The 24,558-nt window shown below is 41.9% G+C and overlaps 1 protein-coding gene across 11 annotated transcripts in view; it reads left to right on the top strand.

Moving 5' to 3' along the window:
* LNX1 (ligand of numb-protein X 1) overlaps window positions 1-24,558 on the top strand; it is a 157,400-nt gene that overhangs the window by 112,384 nt on the left and 20,458 nt on the right. For 9 of the 11 annotated variants that reach the window (XM_021285931.2, XM_065060900.1, XM_065060903.1 and 6 more), the window contains 5 exons: window positions 8,953-9,194; window positions 10,764-10,919; window positions 16,674-16,829; window positions 20,102-20,304; window positions 23,070-23,441. In XM_021285931.2, the coding sequence (XP_021141606.2) occupies window positions 8,953-9,194; window positions 10,764-10,919; window positions 16,674-16,829; window positions 20,102-20,304; window positions 23,070-23,441 (1,129 nt within the window). The remainder of the gene's footprint in view (window positions 1-8,952; window positions 9,195-10,763; window positions 10,920-16,673; window positions 16,830-20,101; window positions 20,305-23,069; window positions 23,442-24,558) is intronic. The other 2 variants (XM_065060907.1, XM_005501209.3) reach the window with 1 other exon arrangement.

Below are 24,558 nucleotides of genomic sequence, written 5' to 3'. Positions count from 1 at the left end.
AAAAAGATTATATTATTATTTTGTTAGTATAAGGCAAAATCAGTGGTCAAGATTGCCTGCAGGGTACCAGTGCTGTATTTTGAGTGATCTTGGGTGAGTCTGAAACCAGCTATGAAGCTGACAGCTGCTGATAGCAAGTGTTATATCACTTTCCAAATACCCAACTGACACTCACTGCATGCGATTGCACACCAATTGTAGATAAAAGAATATACAACTATTGATAAGTACCCAAGTTTTCTGTGAAGAAAACTATCGAGGTCTTCCTAATTTATGTTTTCGCACTTTCTTTGGAAACAATGTCCCAGTTTTACTCTTCTTCATGAATGAGGAAGGCTGAAGCTTTAAGGTATGTTATGTAGAAAACAGTGCAATTCTGGAAGGTAATGAAAGCACCTGGTAGGGTTTCAATCAATCCAGCTTCACTGAAGTAGAGAAGAGTTTTGAGTGCTTCAGGACTTTAATATAACACTTGAACAGGTTTAGCTGGTTTAAATGATGTATTATAAGCTGTTGAACGCCAAAAGCACTAGAAGCTGTCTGCAAGGTTCTCAGCAGCTCAAAAATGTTAGTGCCATGTGTTTTATTTTTCCCTCTTATTTTGCTCTCCTAGCCAGGTACTCATATACTCCTTGCTGTGTCAGTACCTGAGCATCTACCAAGAGTCAGAGATAGTGTGCTGCTCCTCTGTTTTCTTTGTTTGTGTCAGCTGGTGTGAGTAGATTGCATCAGATATGTTTAATATTATTAGCTCACTCTTGGGGAGCTTTAGTATTTAATTGCGTAAGTTTTGTGGTTGAGACGGACAAACAACATAGACCAAGTTCTTCCAGTATAAAAGTAGTAGATGCCATTTATTGCCACAAGTGCATTTTTATACAGTTCTACCAATTCATGTGTCTCTCCGCTATTGGTTACAAGTTACAGCAGTAACATCTCATTGGCTATTTTTGCTATCATCAGTGTTACTCTTTTACTCCCTTCTCTCTCACGGGTACATCCTTAACATCTCTGGGTACTGCTTTACTCCCATCTTTCTCATGGGTAGGCCTTCATATCTTCAAGGCTAATTTCTGTTCCCATGCCCTCTGTCAGGGAATCCACGGACCCACCGTTGTCCTTCACAGGTAAGTTCAGTATAAATAAATACTGTTGTTGTTTTGCATCACAAAAGATCACTGCGGTTCTGTATTGCTGGCCAGTAACTTCTCTGTGATGAAATATGTTTGTTTATAGTAATCTAGGTGCAAATAATGATGAATAGGCTGACTACATTCTTTCAGCCTCACTTCTGTTGCTTGAGGTCTCTTTGTGTTGTACAAACACTACAAACATTTAAAGGCAGCATTGAAAAGGTAGAAGCTGTGGTGGCAACCCAAGGTCATGCCTTATGTCAGTACCGGAAAAGGCTGCGGATGTCCTTGTGCATTCTCAAAGCATTGGTAGCTTGGGCACAGGTGGGGAAAGGGCAACAGAAGGTGAAGCCACAAAGTCAATTGTAAATATTAGATCCTCTAAGGTAGTAGTTGTGTTAGGCACAATAGAAGCTGTGCTAATCCATAAAAGAAATTGGCATTTCCAGCCTGTGTGCTGACTTGCCCATCTCAGCTGTGGCAAACAATTTACAGCTCTGTTCCTCTATATGTAAGACAGCTGCAATTTTTTTGAATGGTTTAACACTAGAACTTGAAATGATGCCTGAACCTTGAGGAGAAATCAGTACAGTCGTAGTTTTAAAATCATCAGTGACAAAGTAATGGCCTGGAAGAACTGTCAGGGGAGGGAGATAATGTGATCTGGATCAACAATTTGTACACGGTCCCAAGAACAACCGGGATCATTGCACAATAACCCCAGCATGATTTTTGCCCACAATTGCAGGCAACTAGCATTGTTTACCTATTTCTTCCAGTTCCCTTTCCCATGATAGAGGTTAATGGGCCTTTTAGGAGATTTCATAAGAGAAGCTGATGATGGTGGCTGCAGTACAGCTTTTTGCTTATTGAATGGAATTAAAAGCTTAAACATGACCACATGTTACATGACTCTTTGGTAGCATGTATGTGATGTTTAAACTCTACAATATTTTAAGAACAAAAGTGTGTTCCAAGTTCTTTCAACCTCCTGGAAATTAGTAGGAAATCTGGAGATTCCTCCCTTCCCTCAGTATGAGCAGTCAAATTTAAAATGGGGATTTGGTTTCCATTGAGTCCTCGTTCAGTGTGTGTCTGGTACCAACTGTCCATCTGTCGGAAGTTTTGGGAACTGTGGGGACTGAACTCTGAACTGCAATTCCATTCTTCACCAATGCAAAATACTTCCAAGAGCCTGTACCAGAATCACTAGCTATGCTTGCTCCTTCTCAGCAACCAAATCACAGAATTAGGAATATGTCACTGTAGCTGATGACTAACGTAGTAATTATAAAAAATGCTCAATATATAGCTTCTTCATATGCTTAGAAAACTGTTGGGTTTGCTGTTGTTTGTGGTTTTGTTTGTTTGGGTTTTTTCATCTGTGGGAACTATAAGTCATTTTTCTAGTGGTGTTCATACAGAGTATCTGACATGGATGTGTAAGTACACAGATATTCCTGCACATGTTCTTTATATAATATACGAATACATTTTGTTTGACAGCATTATAGTGCAAAAACATTGCAAAATGACAGCCTGTCTCTGGGGTCAGATCTTTATGGACAGGACACAACACATCTTTAGGCTTTACCAGTAAGGTAGTTCCAGAGCTTATTGAATTATGATAGCTTCATTAAAAAAAAAACCTCTAAGAAACCATATCAGGGATATGCAGAAATTACACTGGGGAAAAAAAATTATATATACATATATATATATATATATATATATATATATATATGAAGGGTTTTTCCTTTTTTATGGGAAAGTATTTAATCTAAATAATTTTAGCTTAAAGAAATAAATGTTATGAGGACCTTTATAAATATTTAGAGAGTAGTAATGCAGAAATATAGAATCACTATATCCACTATGTGTTTATACTTTAGCAAAGGCCTCTGGTTGACAACAGAGAGCGAATAACATGAGAAAATCTCTCTGACAGCTAGACACAGAAGCCATTTGCCTCATCTGAACTTCTGTCGTAGTTATCGCCATGCTGACACAGGGAAGAGTGTTGTTTATGGGAGTGTAGGCGGAACTGCTCATGCCCAGCCCTCCAGCCCTGTGGAGGGAGCGGGATTCAAGCCGCTGGCCCGTGCCTCTGCCCCAGCCAGCCCCGATGCCCCAGGTGTCAGGAAGCTGTCTCTAAAAGGCTTTTGTTTATGGGGTTATTGAAGTGGAAGAGTAATAGTAACTGGGACGATTTCCCACTTAGGTGAAAAATGAACAGTTATTTTTCCTCAAACAAGATGGCAAGCCTGTGGCACCGTGACAAGGGAAACCATCAGGGAGAGGATACCCAAGTGCATCAATGTCAAAGTACAGAGTTCACAGAACAGCAGTGATGAGCATCTAGAAACGTTGCTGGCATTATGAAATACAGGTGCAGGTGCAGAGAACATCCAGTTTCTAGCTGCATGTTTAGACAAGGTTTTTGCAGCCTGACTTTCAGCAAATGTTGGTTGGAAACTGTAATCCATAAGCTTAAGCTTTGCTTTTTAAATGCCTGATCCTCTTCTTTATGAATATTGAAGAAGGTTTAATGTAGTCAGGACCTCCCTAGCTATAGCTGGTGTCCACAGTAGCCTGAGGAATGCTTTGATATGACACAATCCTTTCTAAAAAGCAGAAAAGAAAAATGCACTAAAAGAAAAAAAAATCAGGTACTTATTTATGTAGCTTTTTTTTCCATGTGCAGCATTCATGCAGCAATTAATCCATGCAAGAATTCAGAATTACCAAGGATAAGGCATTGCTGTTAAGCATTCAGTCCCAGGATTGGTTTTCATGTATAGCCAACAAGAAGAATTTTGCATGTAGGACCAGAATTCACAGGAGCCAGATTTCTGAGCCAATGTGATACAACATCATTGGGTGTAAGAAGCAGCAAGGTATTAGTCACCTTCACTGTTGAAAATGTTGAGCTTCTGGCCACTTAAGCACCAATATGGTTGGTCTGGATGGGAGACTGTGTATTTGCTGCCTTTTAGCTTAGATCCATAACATGGGATTTGGTTGGAGTTCTGGAGAGTTTGTTTTTTTTGCTCTTGTTCCCGGTGCAAGGTGATCAAAAGTAAGATCAGAACAGTCGGTGTGATCTCTGCCTAAGAACTGACAAAGTCAGTACATGCACTTATGATGAAGTTTCAGAAAGCTTTAAAATTTAGGCATTTGGCCTGAAATCCATATGGTAGGTATTTGCGTTATGTTTGGGCTACAATCACTGCTGATGCACACACAGTGCAAATGGTTCCCATGGGGCAGGAACTGCCAACACCCTTTTGTGAGTCAGCCTCTTCACTTCAAATTCCCCCTTGCTTCCCAGACATGGCAGGAACCTCTCACCAGGTCTCACAAGTGAGGTTATCAGCACCTTGGTCACCTTCATTTTCTCCATCAGCCTTTCTGATGGATCGGTTCAAGGGTACCCCAGCAGCCAGGAGAGTTTGTGTGAGAGGGTCGGGATGTGATACGTACTGTTGGTACTTCTGGTCCTGGCTTGTGTAAAGGCCAAATTAAATGAGGATGAAACTGCTTGCAGGGAGGGCACAGCTGAAACACACTTGTCTGCTCTGATCAGGGTTGAGCTTCTGATAAACGATGGCAGCCCATTATGCAGTATTTTCTTCTGCTGGGCAATTGTGAGTGCTTTGTATACGTTATTCTTAATTGCATTCAATGTGTTCATTGCTGCTGCTTTAAAGCAAAACAGACCCAAAATATGAGTGTGCTAGAAGTGAGGTTGGGAAAGTGCTGCTGTAGCTGGGTAGGGAGAGCTTCTGCTCCGTTTATTTGTGCCAGACCTGGCTCACAAGCCCTGTCAGTCTCTAGATTCACTTTTTTCCCCTGTTGCCAGCCCAGACAGTCGGGTGTGAGACAAGGAGAAAGAGGGATAAGCTGTGAAGTGACGTAGACAGAAGGCAGGGCATTTTTTTAAAAAGCAAACACATTATAAATATACACATATATTTTTTGTCTGTGCTATGGTTTCATTTATATCACTAGAATTGAAGTAAAAAAAATCCATGCAGTTGTTCTTGTTATGTTTTGCCTTTACGTTTTGCCCATGTGTCAGCCTGAATGATGGAAATCCTTGAGGTCAACCTCACTTTCAGGCCCTCCTTGCTATGCTGTGTGAGTGTGTGATGCTGCAAGGAAAACACATCTCTGCTTTTAAACCACTGCTTTCATTTGTATTTGCAAATAACATGAAAATGTTTCTGTTGGCTTTCAGTTTGACTGAAGCTTGTTTTTACGAACAGTAGGACCATGTTAAGGCAGCCACAAGGTTTTGGATCTCTGGACTTCAGCGCTTGGGACGTGCAGCTCCTGAGTACTGGGCTGCAGGGCCTTCCTCATGTGTGGAGCAGGGTGCGTGGCAAGGCTTGCTCTGTGGCCACCGGTGCTGCTGCCAGCCCCAGGTGAAGTTCCAGCAGCCACCACTGCCTGCTCGCTGCCTGGCTGCTAGCTCATACAGACAGTATTTAGAACAGCATATTTCTGCTTCATAAAAGAGGCTTGCAAACAGAAGAAACCATTTTCTGAATTTCCCATATGCACCTAGTGACACTGCTTTAATAGCATGAGTTGTACAACACACATTATTAATGTCTGTTTATCTCTCTTGGTTTTGGCCTTCAAATTGTTTCGGTATCTTACGGCTGCACGGATGTACTGATTGTCCAATGGGACTGAGAAGGAACATAAATCTGTAGTTCACCTTGGCCACCAGACAGCATTGTGTTCGCTTTCTGACTGGCCTACGCTAATCAGGTATCTCACTCTTCCAGCTGTAAATCAGGCAACTGATTAATAATCACAATGAGAGAGGTAGTTAGTACTGGTATGTAGCTTTTTATGGATCTCTCTTTTCTGGGAGCCAAAAGCAACCATATGGAAAAACGTAGCTGAGACACTATAAATATGATTCCACTTAGACAGTCGTCTCTTCTGTTTTCTGTTATCACAGCAGTGTCAGCACAAGGAAAACAATGAAAGTGAAGGGATGCTGTTGTAGATTTTATTACAAGTTTGAAAGCTTGGGACTTCTTTTTTTCCTTCTTCAAGGACAGTGTGTTAATCTGAAGAAAGAGGGCTTGATTTGTGTTCATTTATGCCTGCCACAATTATTTAAGAAATAGCTTCAGTGCTCATATGTTGAGAGCTTTGGTTCTCTTTTAACTATTTCTGGCAGAGTTAGAAAGATATGCCTTGTGCTTTGTATCATGACAACTTGTCTTCTCCAATAAGCCACATCTGAAACTGGATCAGCCCTCTCTGCGTTCAAAGTGACTGTCTTCTGTTCATTGCTGTTGGACTGATGTTGTTAACGAGGTGTCTGCAGTGCAGCCAAGCAGCAGCGAGTGAGGATTTCCACAGAAAGTGGAGGCTTTAGTAGTGAAGTGCAGATGAGCACCAGGCAGCAGCTGAATCCACATAGCTGGGCATCTTTGGGCAGAGCTTCTTCTGATCTTCATGTAGATCTTCATGAAATACACTAAAAATAAGAATTGTCTTCTTTGGAGGACACAGTCACGAGGCTGGTGCCCTAATATCAACTGCTGAAACTTTACTGGCATAGTGAAAAAGAGGAAAATAAAATAAATTGTATAGTAGGAGTATCTCCTGTCACATTCTGAAATATAAATGAAATATAAAGGAGAGCGTCATGCCAGGGTGTGGGGTGCTGGGAGAGGTAAGAAGTCAAGCCTCTTTGTGCGGGAAGGAATAGGAAAATGCCTGCTGTAGTGGAGGCAGGAGAGCTCTTCCTTTCTATTTTACATTATTGTTGTTGCAGTCTAGTCTTGGCATAGATGTCCAAACAGCATTTTGTTGGCCTTTTGAAATAGTTGACCATCCTTCTCTTCCATAAGAACATTTTTTTTGAGACACCTCCTTTTGCTTGTGAAAGGTTTTAGAAATAACTTCTGTCACAGCCATTCCCATCCAAACCTTAAAGCGTATACAAAGCCCTTAAACAACTGCATTAGTGTGATACGGTTTGAGTTGGGCTTTTTCTTTTCCTCTTTAAGATGGAAGTTGTCAGAAGCAGTATGAGGGAAATGATGGTAAACGATGGTAAATCATAATTTAGTGCTAAAAAACAGAGTTTAGTTCAATTGTCTCATAAAAAGCCAATACTATAAGAGAAATTAGACCACTACTTCAAAGCTGATACAGAGAGCTCTGTGACTCATCCTCATCTCATCTTTCTGTCCCATAAATCATATCTCTTCCAAGGCTACACTCTGTTCAGTGTAGTAGTTCTTCTTCTGACACTTAACCCACTAGCATTGTGTACTGTATGTATTATGCATTGCCTTTTGTGTATGCCATGTATTACAAAGAGCTTTCTCTCCTTCAGGGTTTCTGCAGTCATTTCTGTGAGTTCATCCTACAGGGCACTTTCATGAAAGTCATCAGTTACCCTTCACTATGAAGAAAGAGATCATAGTAACTGAAAGCAGGCCAAGCTCATTAGATTATGATTAAAAAGCAGATTTTATTTTTAATGCAGTGAATGAGGTTCTAATGGGTGGGCACTGGACAGAAGTGGTGCTGGAGAAATGTCATAAGTGTTGTATCCTTGGACCACTCTGTCTCTTCAGTTGTTACGTAGCTTCAGTTAAATAGTGACTCATGAAGAGTACAGTGACTTCCAATTTCATTCAAGTGACTTTCTTTAACAAGTCTTAAGAAAGGAAAGCCATGCATAGTCCTGCCTCTGCTGTCTAGTATGAATCTAGAGCAGAAGGTTGGGACCACAAGTAAGTTGTTCCAAAGCAGGCTTGTAATTTGCCTCTTACAATGCTGTATCTTCAGCTCTTCTGGGAATATTCATGTCTCCACAGAAATGGAGGATTTTGTTTCTGAAGAGGTTGAGTCAGGATTTAGGATTTGGATGTTCCTCTGGAATTATTTTAGAACCAGCCCTGAGGTCCCCAAACTGGTGGAAGTCCCAGGTTGGCCCAAAGACATTGTTCTGAGGTCTGTGCTCCCTCCTTGGCTCTGGTGGGGCCAGTGGGACACTCCACCACCTCTCGCATGTTTTTATCCACCACGGTGACAACCTCTCTGTTTTAATGTCTCAACCAAACTGGAAATTTCACCTCCATGGCTGGATTTGAAAATAATTGATCAGGTGCAGTTCACGTAGTAAATAGTCTGTACAGGCACAGCATGGGGACTCAATTCCCACAATCGTCAGGCATTCAGCCCTTTCTGGCAGCCCTGCCTTCAAGGATTGCATTGGCCTCTACCCAAAGAGCAGATCCTGCCTCCTGCATGGAGGACCACAGCACTGTGCTCCTGGTGTGACCACTCTGGTGACTGGGAAGATTTGACAGGGCACAGGGCTGGGTAAGGTGCCTTTTATTTCACCAGCAGACCTGGAGAAGTTAATAGGTCTCATCCTGCTCTCTTTCATTGACCAGAGGCACAGGGAAAATTATAGGCCATAACCTCTGGTTTAATTAGCCATCTGCTATCCTGTCCTCTTGCACCTACAGTAACTATTTATACACAAGACTACAGGGCAGGCTGTGGATCTCTATATTTTCTTGACCAGCAGTAGTCTCTCCATGTAAGGTGCTAATTCAGCTAATTTGGAGGACAGTTTTCCTTCTTTATGAGTCTCTGTAACATGATGGGATTGGCGTTTTTGCCCTCTTGTTAAGTGTCTGTGTTTCATCAGCCACTACGATTGTTGCAGTTTGTACTCAGAGTGATTCCTTGGCACCAGATAATTTCCGTAAGTATACAACATTTAGATACAACTTGTTATCATGTCTCCCTTTTGCTCCCTTCTCCTTAGATGTAAAGGAGCATCCCACTACGGCCTTACTAAGGAACGGAAGAGACGTTCCCAAGACTGCTCTCCAGACCATGGCTCCAGCCTCGCAGTGACCTCCCTGGGCCCCGAGCTCTCAGCAGCTGCGGCCATCGCCTTAATGACAGACGAGCCAGGGCTGGTGAACCCGGCCTTCAGCCCCACCTCGGAGGACAGCCAGTCAGGCAGCAGCCCTGGAGAACTGCATCGCAGCAACCAAAACAGAAGTAAGAAGTGAAAGTGGTGGTTTCAGAGATTGGTGGCCTCCTTCAGCACTCATTTTCTGTGAAACATATGTTGTTAGAGGCTTAAAAAAAATTAAAAAAAAAAAAAAAGAGAGAGAGAGTGAAAGCTTTATTTTTACATAGCTTGTCAATTTGCACACTCAGTGACCCAATAGATTTGAGGTGAAAAACACATTTTCTTGGCCAGGGGCATCATCAAGCTGTAGAAGGACCAGCTGCACACATGCAAACTGCAGGTTTTAAGAAATACTCTTAGGCAGATCAGCTCATTTGCAAGACAAAATGGCATATGTGATGTGCCAGAGAGGTGGTGCAGCTGTGTAATAGCTTCACCAAAACACAGTGGCACAAGTAATCCACATAGATCATGCCATGAGCACTTACCCAAAAGCCTGTTGGTAACTGTGTTTGGCAGTTGCCAAGAATTTGCAGGAAAACAGACCTTAAGAAGTGCCTGGGATCTTGGGGGATGTTTGCCGACCTCCCATGGAGGTGTCACTCAGAGGAGCTGGTCCTGCTGAAATAACCAGAGTCAAGGACAAGTTGCACCAGGAAACCTTGCCTTGATCCTTCACCCTGTGACACTGCACCCAGCTCTGATGAGATGAGTGTCATATTCAAAAAACGTGGCCTGGCCCAAAGAAGACTTGGAGGTGTTAACAGTGAGTTCAGAGCTTGCATTGAGGACACTGAAACCAAAGTGAATATCCTACCTTGTGTTGCACCAGCTGCCTGTTGTGAGGATGAATGAAGGGCTGAAGAAAGAGTAAAAAATGAGCAGTGCTATCCTCTTGAGTGCATGGGGCTAGAGAGGTGAGGAAAGGAGGAGGGTAAGAAAAGAACACCAGAATGAAATTAAATCCCACTGATTTCATTGAGCTTAGAGGTCACAGTCTGGTTTGAGGGAATGCTGTATTATTAGATTACTCTGTTTGACTAGCATGCAGAGCTCGAAAAGACAGCAGTAACAGCCACAAAGACATCTTCAGAAGGATGGAAAAGAGCGTGACATGTTTTGAAACTACTGTGATTTTTTTTTTAATTTATTACCTTACCCAAGTTAGATGATGTGATATAGTTGGTGTCTCCCACCTGATAATCTTTGAATTCTTGACATGAAACTGTTGGCAGCTTTGGAAGCATTGCAGGGTTTCGAGGCAGTGGTGCCAGTTTTTTTCCAATAAGAGTTTTTAACAACAGGTTCCAGAGGGTTATTTGGTCAAATTTATATAGCTTGAGAATGGCAGAGCTTATTCTGCCTCAGCTGAGGATTATTCTCTCCCAGGCCACCATGCTCACAGGAGATTTATATGCATGGCTGGTGAAAGAGGGGAGGTGGCAATTCCAGAGTGTGGGACAGAGAGAGGATAATCATACCCAGATTCAGGTGGGTGCAGCCTTGCAGTGTCAGCTGGAGTCAGGTGCAAAGGTGAAGTGCAGGCAGCCTTGCTGTTGCTGGTATGCCCTTTTTATGCCGACAGTTGCAGAAATGACATGGTTCTAGCCCAGAACAGCTGAACTGCATTGATTTGTTTTTTCCTACTGTTGCAGCTCGACACTTTGAACGGTCCACTCTAAGAAGCAGATCTTTTAAAAAAATAAACAAGGCCTTCAGTGTTCTTCGAAGGACAACAAGTGGAAGTGCGGTTTCCAGCCAGGCTGGCCAGGAAAGGGAGACTGTTCGAAACTCTGCTGTTGGAGGGGAAGGTAATGTTTTGCTTCTCACGTGTTATCACTTAGAACGGGGTAGGGGACCTTATCCGTGTGGGAATTTGATGTCCATGACTGACATGCCTTTCATGTGGTGGGCTGTGCATGATTAAAAAAAACCCCAGAAAATACAATATTTTCTTATTTTCTTTTAAAAATTGTTAGTGACTGGCAGGCAAGAATATTGCTGGGGTGTGTGGGACCTCATGTAGGGCTGTTCTGGTAACAGCCTGCATTCTACAGCCAGCACAGTATCTAGCACCTGGGTTGTGGGATCTGGGATCTATTGCTGGAGCTGTTGTTGATTTGCTGTATCATTTTGTTGAAGAGGCTTTATCAGCATGCATGTGTCCCCCTAAAGCAAATGGATCACAGTGATCATACATGATAGGAAATCAATCAGTTTTGGCTAATATTTATGAAGCGCTGGAAATTCCCAGTGAGGGGATGGTATGGAAGTGCAAAGTACTGTAGTTATTCCTGCATTGCTGTGTGATCCTTGGTGACAGACTTGTATTACCTCAGCCAGACAGGTGATGAGGTAAGAATGCTGTGCTCTTAAACAAGGGGGAGAGGTAAGTTTGTCTGATGTACGTCAAGGATGAGGGGTCTGACAGGCACGAACACTTAACATTTGGCATTCTCAAAGCAATAAGCAAATGTTACTAATTGCTTTGGACTATAATTATGAAGCCAACATCAGCATTTGTGCATCAAGAGGAAGTGATGATAGATTTGGAATCGTCATCTTAATCAAGGTCTCCACTGAGCTCATTATTCCTTTGCTTGATGTCTCAGCATCTCACTTCTCTTCCCAGATCAAATGTCCAGGCTAGGAGCTTGACAAGGACCAAATATCCAACTTCTCTTTTCTCTGTATTTCACATTATCATAGAAACCCACACACAATGAGGACAAAAGGCTGCCAAATGCTGTGTTTAGGCACCATTATTCTTGAAGTAATGAACCGGAGAAGAGTGTTCAATATTTCTTCTCAATATTCCCTTATTCCTTCAGGAGAGTTCTACTACATTACTGTGTTATTGGTACTTACTCTCCTGGTCCACATACTTGCTGATGTAGTCAAAACCTGATAATTCAAAATTGTGAATCTTTTCCATAAAAATAATGTGAATCTACTACTTGGCCTGGAAACATCATTACAGTATCACAGTATATTTGGGATTGGAAGGGACCTCAGAAGATCATCTAGTCCAATCCCCCTGCCAGAGCAGGAACACCTAGGTGAGGTCACACAGGAACATGTCCAGGTGGGTTTTGAATGTCTCCAGGGAAGGAGACTCCACAACCTCCCTGGGCAGCCTGTTCCAGTGTCTGTCACCCTCACTGAGAAGAAGTTTTTTCTCAAATTTAAGTGGAACCTCTTGTGTTCCAGCTTGATCCCATTACCCCTTGTCCTATCATTGTTTGCCACCGAGAAGAGCCTGGCTCCATCCTCATGGCACTCACCTTTTATTTACTTTATATACTAATAACTTTAGTGTTTCGATTCTTTTTTTCCCCCCCTGAGTAAAATTTTGCAAGTAATTTGTCTAAATCCCTCCTTGAGCAGACAGATATGTTTCTCATTCCCTAGCAATTGTTCAATCCATTGTAAGCAAAAGCTTGCCCTTCTTCAGCTGGAGTGAAATTCTGCACGCTTCAAGTTCATACTTTTCAAAAGACCCCTCTTCAGGATGGGGCATAGACATTTTTATGGCCACTTTCTACCTGGGTTTATAGCTTACTTTACTGTTTTTTCCACCAAAAGTGCAGTTTCATATCCAGAGTGTGTGAGTATGATCTGGATGCAAACAATACCTATTCAGTAACTCAGCACAGTCCACATGGTAATAAAAGGGAGATGTGAAAATGACACTGGACTTTAGATTTCCAGCAGAATGAAAGGCACTGTTGCCTCCTTTTTAAGGGACAGATAATGGGGCCCAGAAGTGATTGCCCCTTCAGGGTCCCACTCAGAGTGTCAAGATTGCCATTCTGTCCTTGGCTCTGCTTCTGGTTTCATTCTTCTGCAGCAAGCCTACCTGTAAGCTTCCAAATATATTCTGCTGCACTGGAAAAACAAGGTAGGCATGTAATTACTTAATGAGCAGTTACTCTTAAGCATGAGATCACAGAAGCTGGGTACCTAAATTACTGTATTAATTACATATGCAAAGAATGCATTTTAATTACACAGTTCAGCAATTTAGTCTTTAAAAAACTGCAAGTAACTTACAGGAATACAAATACACATTAACAAGGATCGCTACTCAGTCCTCTGCAACAGGTGTTTTATGTAATGGCATCTCAAAGGCTCTCTCTGTTTCTTCTTACTGGAGGAGCAAATGAATACACTTCTTTCTGTAGCAGTTCTCATCCTGCCAGCTGGAGGCTTGTTTTCTTCTATCATTCTGTATGTTTTCTTTTTTTATTTATTTTTAAAAATCCTCAGCTGTTCTGAGCAGTCTGTAGTTTGACTCCTGGTTAGAGTTGTTGGTCAGTCTTTAGGGATAGCAGCAGTATGCTCTGCCCTGTGCTCACTAATGGTCAAGTCCAAACCCATTGGAAAAAAGCATCTCCACATGCCTGTGTCCCCATTGCTACTCTGCTCTCTGGGAATGGAAGTGCTCCTGTGGGTAGTGGTTCCTGCCCCCCCACACCCAGTGTGAGAGCACTGATTCCTGCTGCTGCCTTGCCCCAGGTTTCACAGCTTCGTGCCTGGCATCACCTGAGAGCACATCTCAGCCATGCCTCATTGCTCCAGGAGTTTGGACAGCATCTTGTGATCTCTCTGGTGGCTCCTTTCCTCACCAGGTGTAGTCAGCGCATGAGCAGAATAAAGCTGAGACTGTGCCAGGCACAGTGTGAAATAACATCTTCTGGCTGATAACCTTTTTGTGGTAAAGGAGCTGTCAGATCATCTGTCAAAACTCAATGTATTACAGTCCATCTGTCCCCAGTTTTCAAGAATTTTCTCATCTTAGTTCAGATGTTGCTGATATTTATTTTTTGCCTGTATTTTGGTCAAAGGAGCTCCAAGAATGAAAATCATAGTGCATACCTATGTATTGATCCTCAACATGAGCAACACTGATGTCAAATTTACTATTTGCCCACTGCAGAGTGTGTAGGTGCCTTTAATCTGAAGCTGATATGTCTGTGAGGCCAATGCTCAGCTGTAAGGGTACAAGGCAAAATAATAATTCCTAGTGTGGGAGAAAAACATTTAAATAACCTTGATTCTGCTTAACTTGTAGCTGGATGCAGTACTGGTTTTGGAAAACTCCTCTGCTACCCAGGGACACTGAAAAATTTGCCTACTGGCAAATATATTTCTTTCATAATTATAGCAGAAGAACAGTTACAGTCTAATGCCATCCTATATCTGGAGCTGCTAACAGTCTTGCACTCTGAAGATAACTTCGCGATTCCCATTTGCAACCTGTGGTTTGATTTGTTTAGACAATGTGCCCATTTTGTACTGAAATTATTCAGGCTTTCTTTGTTCCTCTATTTAAATGTTTTGGTGGCATTTTGACAGAGAACTGTTCATTTTCCAAACCAAAGAAAATATTAGAAGTGAATGAAAAATGCAAACACTGGTGAGAAAATATTTAGAGGAAGGAGGCATTAAGATTTTCTTTTGTAATAATTTATAAATTTGTAAATAACACACGCAAAGAAGTATTTGTCTGTAGTGCAGCACCCAAGCTTGTGATACCTGCCTGAATAGTAATCTTATTAATAGCACTTACAGCTACAAATAACTTTCCAGGTCTGAAAAAGAAATTAGTAAAGTTTAAAAGAGATGGTTTCATTCTGAGAAGTGAAGGAAGCTGACAGGAACATCTTTCTGGCACTGATGCATTTAAGATGTAATATCTTCTGACTTTATGTACTAGTGTAAATGACCTTGACAATCTACTTAAATGATAAAATATCCCCAAGCAAAGACTGCTTCAGCTTTGCTATGTTTATTTGTTTGGCATCACACTCTTTAAATTCACTTTGAGGAAATACTGTATCTATATACTCTTTGCTCAAACTGATCTACAGATCAGTCATAAAACAGCTAATGCTTTAGGAGGAAAGATTTTGGGAATGCAACTGCAAAAACCTCTGTACAGATTTACAGTAAAAGGGAGCCATGCTGCTGGTTTTCAAAAATGTTCATCAGTTCCATTTTGCAGTAAAGTAATTATAAAATTAATTGAATTTATGATTGCTTGAGGATGTCAAACATTGTTCAAAGAGAAACTCATTCCTCTGAGTATCATGGTGGCTGCATTGTTTTTGCTTTGCAACAGTTAAGACCAAGGAAGCCCTGGCAGGCGCTAGCAGCACCACAGAAGACACTCTCCTGTCGTATGGCTGTATCTCACTCCTACTGTTCAGTCTGAGTCTCGTTGTGTTTTATATACCTATAAAATAGATAGATATGTATGATATGTACTTCAGTGTTTGGGAAAGGTAGACGAAGAAAAGGAAGGTAAGTGAAACACAGATGGCTCTAGGTATCAACCATTTCATGGCATTAACACTCTCTATATGTAGAAAAGAAAGTGGCTTATTCAGCCACAGGACAAGATAGCAGCAGCCCAACCTTCATCTCAGGGAGGCTGCACCCCACAAAAATCCCATATTGTTCCTGTTTGCCCCAGTTTTGATTCAGCTGCAGTTCCAATTTCCCAAAACAGTTGTGGAAAATCTTACAGGGCTGGTTGAAAGTACTCTGCTCCAGGACGATAAGCCAGGCAATTTTCAGAAGAGATCATTTCTATAGCATTTCTTCCACTGCAGACCAATAAAATTTGCCTGTTTCAGATGAGACAGCTACAACTCTTTTGGGACACTTTCAACTCTACAACAGTTTGAATTTAGTTCTTTTGGAACTCCTTTGGTGAGAGGAATGTCCAAAAGCAAGAAGAGGTATTAGAACTGGCATTGTCTTCTATCTGTCCTCTGTATCAGACCAGCATCCCTGGAGAAATAATGGAAGGCATTAAATCAAAATGATGGCAAACCACTGAGAGAATGAAATGGTAAATGAAAATCAGTTGGAAAGGAAGATATGTAGAACAAAGTTCCATGCTAGTGCAAGTGCACATCACATTCACAGACAAGAATTTTTCAAGAATAGTTTACAAAAGCTTCATTTACGTTCTGGTGATGAGGTGCTGGGAAGCATGAGCGCGTGTCCCTGCAGATAGTGTTATCTGTGGAGATGGGCTGGCATCTCACATCAGTCAGAACTTCTGATCTAAACAAGGACTTGCAACCTGAGACACAGGTTTTGTTTACAGTGACCTTTGGTTGATCTGGACTCCAGAGTCAGGGCAAACAGTGGCTAGTGCTTTGTCACACTGGATTGTGGCAGTGAAGGCAGAAGTTATCCTGATGGCAGTACTGTCAGAAAGAGCACGGTGCACACAGAAGTCAGCTGAAACCTGAGCACTGAGAAAACACTTGCCATTAAGTACCATAAACTGTGGGGATAAAATATTAAGCATACTGTAAAATTTGTGTTACAGTCTCATAGCTACTATACTAGTGAGTGCTCAGTGTCCTACATCATACCAGACAAGTGGAGTTTACTGTGTAAAGCTGGTCTCTCCTATGTTATTTGTTACCATAGTGGGATGTGTGAAAATATCAATAAAATTGCACACTAATATAAGGAAAATATTGCTTGAGGGAAAAGCACGTACTACCTTTCTGAATACAGATGACATTTCATTATATTGACAGATTCAGAATGCTCCATACAACCCTCGGTGACAAAAACACAGCACTCTGTGGGAAAACCTGCAAGAATCACCAAAAACAAGACAGAAAGTTTTCTCCTTTCTAGATTCAGCAGCTCTTCGATATATAAGAACTGGAAATATAAAATGGTAAAGAAAGGTATGCAATACTCCTGGGTTTTCCTGATCTGGAAAACCTGGTTAAAGGGAACAGAGAACTCTAATCAAGAGTGTAAGGGCTGGAAAATGGGGTCTATGCAAACTGATGCTCCAGCCTCACAACAGGCTGTGTATGTGTGAACGGTACAAGCCCTCAACTTAGTTAGGGCCCTTAAACTGGGTTTGCTGAGGCCCCATTCATTGCATGCAACCATGTGCTGGAGCAGGGTCCACCTATTTTGGGTATGGTATACACACTAGAAAAATTTAAGTTGAAGGCATTGCTTTCCCGACATGGCGTTATTTCAAAACAGCCATGGTAGGTTTTGACCAACTGCACACAGTGCATGCAGACTGTTTGAATAAAAAGCTATAGTGAATTTTCTTACTAAAAAAAAAAAAAGTGTTTTTTATACATTCAGTTTGTCAGACTTACCCTGTGTTTATTAAAATAGGCATTGGCCTTTCACTTATGACAGTCTAGGTTGTTGGTAACACAAACACCAACGTGTATGTCTGGGATGAAAAGAAGAGGCAAGTCTTCAGTGAATATAGTAGAAATTAGGGGATCATGGAATTATTTTGGTTCCTTGGCCCATCTGAGGAAAATGGTGCAATTTATTAATTATATTCAATAAAGAACACAGATCAAATGAAGACAGGAGGTGAGACAGTACATCCTGCTAACTATGGAAAGAGAAACCTAGTGACTTGCAGACTGGCAAGACAAATGTCTTGGGAAGATTTGTTTTGTTGAGAATGATGTTAGACAGTAAAAATTCCTCTGAAAGATTCTTCAAAAAGTTATATTGAAAATCAGCCAAGTGCCACTGCAATACTTAATAAACCAATTAAACCATTGTTCAAGATGCAAGGAAACTTATGCATGTTTATATCCTATATAAATATTTATACAAGCATTATATAAGTGTAGAGACCTGTTCACTGCCACATTTCTCTGATCTTGCTCTTGGATAATTACAGGCTGAGATGATGAGGGAGTGTCAGTAGCTTGTTCAGTCCACAGTTCTCCATGGCCGAGAAATGAAACTGGGTAATTCCTTCAAAAAATTTTCAGATTGAGGTATGAGGAATGAAGGCAAATGAGCGTTTGAATAAAAAAAGCACAGTTAGGACATGAGGTGAATGCAAAGGGAATGGAAGCAGTTCTGCTTGGTTAACCTCCAAAATATACGGACATATATATTTATGCTATTTCTGTGCAGAGAGGGTCTGGGGGAGGGTTCAGATTATCATTTGGATTTTTACTTATATACACATACACACCAATAGCCCCACAGAGAGTATTAAATGTGCATGCTTATTCTGATGTATAGGATCAGGCCTTCGGTGATTTTTGAGGAGTAATTGTATCATCTGACTTTAACCACCCCACTGAGATGCCAGCATTGATTGCCTTTCTTCTTACATAGCAGTGGAGAGACTTTAGCACCTCCAGAAGTTAATTAGTGGGTGGTGAAGCTGGTATCACTGCCTTTGGGTGCCTGTGCACTGTAAGGGAAGCCAGAGCAAGCAGATCATCAAATTATGCATTTGGGTTAAAGGTCTGGATTTAGATGGATTTAGATCCATCCTTCAGGCTAGAGAAAAGGGAACAAATTACAAAATGGGCAAACAATTCAGAAAATAGAGGAGTATGGGGAAAATAAAGCACATTCCATTCCTGAGATGTTGAAGTTGTGTACAAAACCGAAGTAAATCTGTATTAGTGCAGTAACTGCTATCACAAGAGTATAAACTAGATGAGTACTTGGATATTAGGTTGATGAAGGCTGTATAGTTGTCTAGATAGGTTTTTATTGCCTGTTGACTCTGTGTAAAACCACAAAGTCAAAGTCTATGCTACTGGTAGGTGCTTTTCACAGATGTGGAGGAAGATGGTTTCCTTCTTTAGTGAGCACATGATCAAAGAAGTAATAAGGGATGCACCATGCTGTTTCTTATACTTTTTCTCTGTTCTTTCTTTCCCCTTTCTCTCTCCCAAGAGGTTTTGGTACCTTGCTAGTTTGTTACCTGCTGATTCTGTAGTAGAAAATATTTATTCTGCTTCACATACTGCTCTGTTAATTTTCATTTAACACTTTACCGCTATGCAGTAACAATGACTGTACTTTCATTTCTAAAATAGGTTATTGAAAAAATATTAGCACTTAATTTATTGACTTACAGGTTTTTCATGTAAGTGCTGGGTTGGACCCCCCCACAAAAAAAAAACCCTCAAAAGCTTTATTTACATGTAGGGAATTCAAAATATTTGAAGTCTGATATACCTGTGCTAGAAAACTCACTGGTGCTTTTGCTTCAGTTTTGCTCACTGTTGAACGTGGATTAAAGTTTTGAATTGACCTAGAAGGAAAGCAAGTATTAGGGACATGCTGTGAAAGCAAACATGCCAGCTGAAAAGTAGGGTTTGGAAGAGGATACTCTTCTCCAGTGCATTATAAATACAGAAAGGACCCCTGCCCACGATTAGTTCCTCTTCCTCACACCCAGGCTGCCCGGCCCAGCAGAGATCTTTCCCTCCAGGCACCTGCAGTGTCCTGTGGGTTTAATACAGACACGTCACAGTAAGGACCAGTTATTCCTAATTCCTAGAGTTCAAGCTGGGATGAAAAGAGAGGGGTCTGGAAGGGAAACTGCTGTTTGTTTTGGGTTGTTTTGGGTTGCCTGAGAAATCTTGCCTTTCTGCCAGCTGAGGGTAAAAGAATGCTTCCTTGGATGTCACAAGCCAAGCACCCAGTCCTCAGCTATGGCACAAAAAATAGAGGAAAACAGGGCAGCTTGGGATGCTACAAGTGAGACGGTGTGCAGCCCATCACAGTGGGGAAGGAGGTTTGTGGAGTGTCCATGCACATCTTCTCTAGGGCCAGCAAGGAACCATGGCCTGGCTTAGAGGGGTCTCTGGTGACTAAAAATGTATTTTGTTCCCTAAAAACATTAGCATGTGTAACTGTTGTGTTTGTTTGTTTTCTTCAGTACATTTCATCTGTTTGGATTACATCAATGGTTTAGAGCTGTGTTTTGTGGGTGGGGAAAAAAAAAAAAAAGGATGTTTGAATGTATTAATTAAAAAAAGATCCCTTCGAGTCCACTCCGCAAACATATATATCCTTTCCTCCCCACTTAGTGTAAGTCATATCCATGCCCAAAACCTAGTTTGGTTGACTGGCAGAAACCTGCAGTTGTGCAGTGCATGTGTCAAGAAAGCAAAGCTGTGATGCCAAATAAATACCTTACAATGTGCATTTCCAGGTTTTCCCAGGTTGTATCACCTGATTCCAGATGGGGAAATTACCTGCATCAAGATCAGCCGTACAAATGCCCATGAAAACCTGGCAATTAGGATTGTGGGAGGCAGTGAGACTCCTTTGGTCCACATTATTATACAGCATATTTATCGAGATGGGCTAATTGCCAGAGATGGAAGATTGCTGCCTGGAGACATAATACTGAAGGTACAGTAATGTGAAGGTACAAGATAAAAGTATCCTAACAAAGAATAAGATGGCGTAAGTCAGTCATAAGATGAGATTTGAAATGTTGCGTGTTTGTGTGGGCAGAATAATGCATGAAGAAAGATGTTCAGTTCCTCTGCATGCTGCAATTATTTCATTCATTTCAATGGGTATTGAGGCTTACAGATTTGTTTATTTTTCCTGTTCTCTACCAAGCCTCTCTGATTTCTACCATCTACAAACATGGTAGATCCAAAATGCAGTGTTACACAATATACTGTGGGAATTTCTGACCCAGTGGTGCCAAAACTTTTTGTGTTGTTTCTACTGAACTGTGGGCTTAAATCTCAGTTAGTGAAGTTTCCATTGCCTTACATTCCTCTTACACCAGGTGAAAAGGGCCTGATAAAGGTTAAATTCTTTCTACATCTAGGTCCCATGTGTGAGGTGTTCAGCACTATATAGCATATGAGGTGCTGCCTGTTCTGATTTTGGGAATGTTGCTCCACCAGCAGCCACAGGGGACATCGCTAAAAAGAAATTTAAGCAGCCTTCCGGTGTTAACTGTTGGCTGCTGCTTCTGCTCCTGTTTCTATAGAAATGTATAAAAGATGAACTATAATTGGGATGGATGGTTAAAGATCATGTATCTTGTGAGCAGTGGCTTCAGCAATAGCTTCTGAATGGCAACTGCACTCTCAGCTACCCCAGTGACTGGGAGATCTGCAAGGATGCTAAATCATGTTAATACTTTAGTCCTTAGAAGGAAAGTGCAGTAACAGAAAATGCTAGTTCCTCTTCTTGCTTCAATACTTTGATGGTGTATACTTGGAGTGCACAGGTATATTTACATTGCATGCCAAAGGTACAACTGAGCTCACCCACATGCTCACCCAAAGCAGCTTTAATCAGCTAATTCAAATATTGGTGACAGCATGGTTAGGGATGGCAAAGAGCTCCATAGGTTTTCCAAATTACAGGCAAACTTTTGAGCAGAGTGCTTTGTTCATTGTGAACCATGCTGCCATGGACAGACTGGTGCTGGTACTCAGACTGACCACTGTGGCATTGCCTGGGATAAGGCTACACGAGCTGCCGAACTGCAAGGCAGGTATGTATGGCCCATGTGTCTGGGCTTGTGTATCTCAGAGTCATCTTCTAGGTGGGCCTCTGCATGTCCATCTTGCTGCCTTCTCTAGCATGCCTGGCTGGTAGGGTTAGTGAGTAGTTCTCCCAGCCTTACTGATTTCTACTAAATATTCCATGCAAGTAATTAGAAAGGGTACTGTCCTTTGAAGTTCAGAACACCTGTAAGCCATCATGCTTTCCAAGCTTTTGCTGACCTTTCTTGTAGCTGAGTATGCTTAAGGCATGTCAAGTTTGTGACATGCCTTCTGCTTCATATCTGATGGACCGCTGGCCAGAGAGTTTTTGCAGGATCATGATGAGGGGATATTTTGCTCCAATACTGTTTAAATGTGCCTCTGGATTGTGGTTCCAGGTGGCAGTTGGATGTCTTTCACCCAGTCATGCATTTTGGGGAAGCTTTTTATCCTGGTGCTAGCACAGAGCAGCAAAGTTAATGGCACCACTGAGCCAAAACTGTCTCTGCAGGGAATATCCAAGCTGCAGTGGGAAGATGTGATTGCAGCATGGACGGGCCCAGCTCAGCACTTCTTGGCCACACCTGACTGCCTGGGCATTTAGCAAGGATTCATGACTATTTCAGCATCATGCTGGTGCAGCTCACACCATTCGTGGTACCCAAGCTGGCAACTCAAAATTACTTTAGCTGTGCCTCCAGGGATGCAGTCTCCCTGTGAGGCCACAGCAGGAACATCTCTGTCATTCCCACACAGGTATTATGCAAAATCAAACACCAGTCAAATGTTTTTTTTTTGTGTTGGGAAATATTTCTGTTGCGGTTTGGAGATATTTCTTAATATTTAAGTGGTCCAACCTGTGAAATGTAAAACTACGTGGAAATAGCTTGTCTCGTTCAATTTTTCCAGTGAGCAAAGAATTACAACCTTGTAACTGGTTTTCATTTAGCAGTGATAAAGTGCAACATCTAGTCACTCTTATACATGTAGACATGACAGGATTGACTGGAAGCTCTTTTTTTCTCCTTCTTTTCCCCAGCCAAATCAAAGAAGTGGCAGTTCTTCAGTTTTACTGCCATCTGAGCTGAATCTTACCTAGAAAACACTGAGAAACATAAAAAAGCCAGTTGTCTAGTGTGGTATATCAGCACAGTTGCTAGTAAATATCCAGGACATTTGAACTTCTACTTGAGGCTCTTTTCTTCATTTTAATTAGAGATTCATCGGTGGGAAACATTTATTTTTACTGTACCTAAAACAACTGGGAGCTAATGAAGACAACAAATGGCAGAAAAGTGGTGGGAGTGAAAGTAAAGACTGGCAAGGTGATTTGAAATCAGAAGCTAGAGGAATAAAACTAAGATATATGAAAGGATGTTGGAGCCTGGGGAAGAGCTGTAATAAAGCTAAAAAATAACATGTATGTCTGGAGAGTATCAGGGAGAAAGCAGAAAAAAAAAGAGGCAGAAATTGTCTGTACAGCATGTCCTTTCCTCAGGGGGAAGGCTGTTCTGAACCACAAACTTGGACTCCTGTGTGACACAGTTTGAAATAGCACACGTCACTTCGTATGAAGACATCTGTGTAAACATATCTGCCCTCTCCAGTGCCAATTCAGATCAAGCAGTCTTTCTGCTGCTGATTTACACTCCTCTTTTCCAGGTAAATGGCATGGACATCAAAAATGTGCCTCACAACTATGCCCTGTCAATCCTGAAGCAACCCTGCCACGTGCTTCGACTGACAGTGCTGCGAGAGCAGAGGTACCGATGCCGAAACAGTGGACTTTTCCTTGATTCTCTCTGCAACAGGGATGACAGTTTCCATGTTGTGCTAAACAAAAGCAGTCCGGAGGAGCATTTGGGAATAAAGCTGGTCCGCAAGGCTGATGAACCAGGGGTATTTATTTTCAATTTGCTGGAAGGCGGCGTGGCTGCCCGTGATGGACAGCTTCAGGAGAACGACCGGGTGTTGGCCATCAATGGGCATGACCATCGGTACAGCAGTCCAGAGAGCGCAGCCCAGCTGATACAGGTTTGTCGCCCCCACTTTGACCCTGGGTTCTGGACTTTGCAAAAGCCAAGAAGCGCATTTTTACCATCCACTGCAAAGCAGGGGCCAAAATTAATGAGTGTGTAGTTTGGGGAGGGAAGGAGATGTGTCAAGCTCTGATGGTACTTTACACCTCTAAAAGCAACCTTGTTTCACTGTGGGTACAAGGATGAATATGGGCATGGACCACCTCCCAGTGATGCCTGTGCAATCCGCTCACTCAGGGGGCTTTGTAACATACAGGTCAATGTAAATCTCCGCATACTCTCTGCATCAGCAAAGCGTGGTGCCCTCTGCCAAAGGTCAGGCCAACCTGTGTCCTGGGAACACTGGGTGCTGCTCCCTGGTGCAGACCCAGAGCAAACTGGAGCTGCCTGAGGCAACCAACAGTATGTGTCAGAATGAATGTCATCCTCCCAGACTCAGTGATTTCCCATGGGGGTGTTTTCTGACCGAAGGTACTCCATACCATGTAGATATTTCTTACCTAAATCCAGCATATGGAAACCCAGATGTTTTGGAGAAAATTGATCTGTATCTGTAGATTTTATAAACCTCTATTTAGACTCATATGCAGAACTAAAGGTGTGCTTCTGCAATGCACTAAACAGTCTTACCAAAAAACGGTCAGAAAAAAACCCTGTGCCTTTCTCAGCTACAAAATCAGTCAACTTCTGCCTAATTTCACCTCCACAACCATCTTCATGTGTTTTCCCTCTTCACAGCCTACCTTTTTGGAAAACTTCTCATACAATGCAAAACCAAGAATCTTATCTTGCTTTTGTCTCATATTCATAGCAATCATTATACTTGTGCAATTTTACATTTCATTTGGAGGTATGCAGAGTGTTCACATATTGAAGAATTTAATGAGTCTCGATAACAAGATGTTAAAGCAGGCTGGCTGCTTTCCCTTTCTGACAGGTACAATCAGGGTAATATGAGTCAGATTGACAGCAGCATTCAAATTAATGCTTTTTTGTGGGAAGGATTCCTGCTTTAGCATAGGTGCACAGTTCGCTGTAGCCAACTTCTATTGGCAAGTTCATAGCCTAGGTAAAGAAAACGGCACCTCCTCGCATAATGCCAGTTGTTGAAA

The sequence above is a fragment of the Columba livia genome, chromosome 4, assembly GCF_036013475.1.
Source record: "Columba livia isolate bColLiv1 breed racing homer chromosome 4, bColLiv1.pat.W.v2, whole genome shotgun sequence".
Lineage (NCBI taxonomy): Eukaryota > Metazoa > Chordata > Aves > Columbiformes > Columbidae > Columba > Columba livia.
The sequence above is the reverse complement of the archived record's forward strand: the minus strand, read 5'-3'. Positions and strand labels throughout refer to the sequence as shown.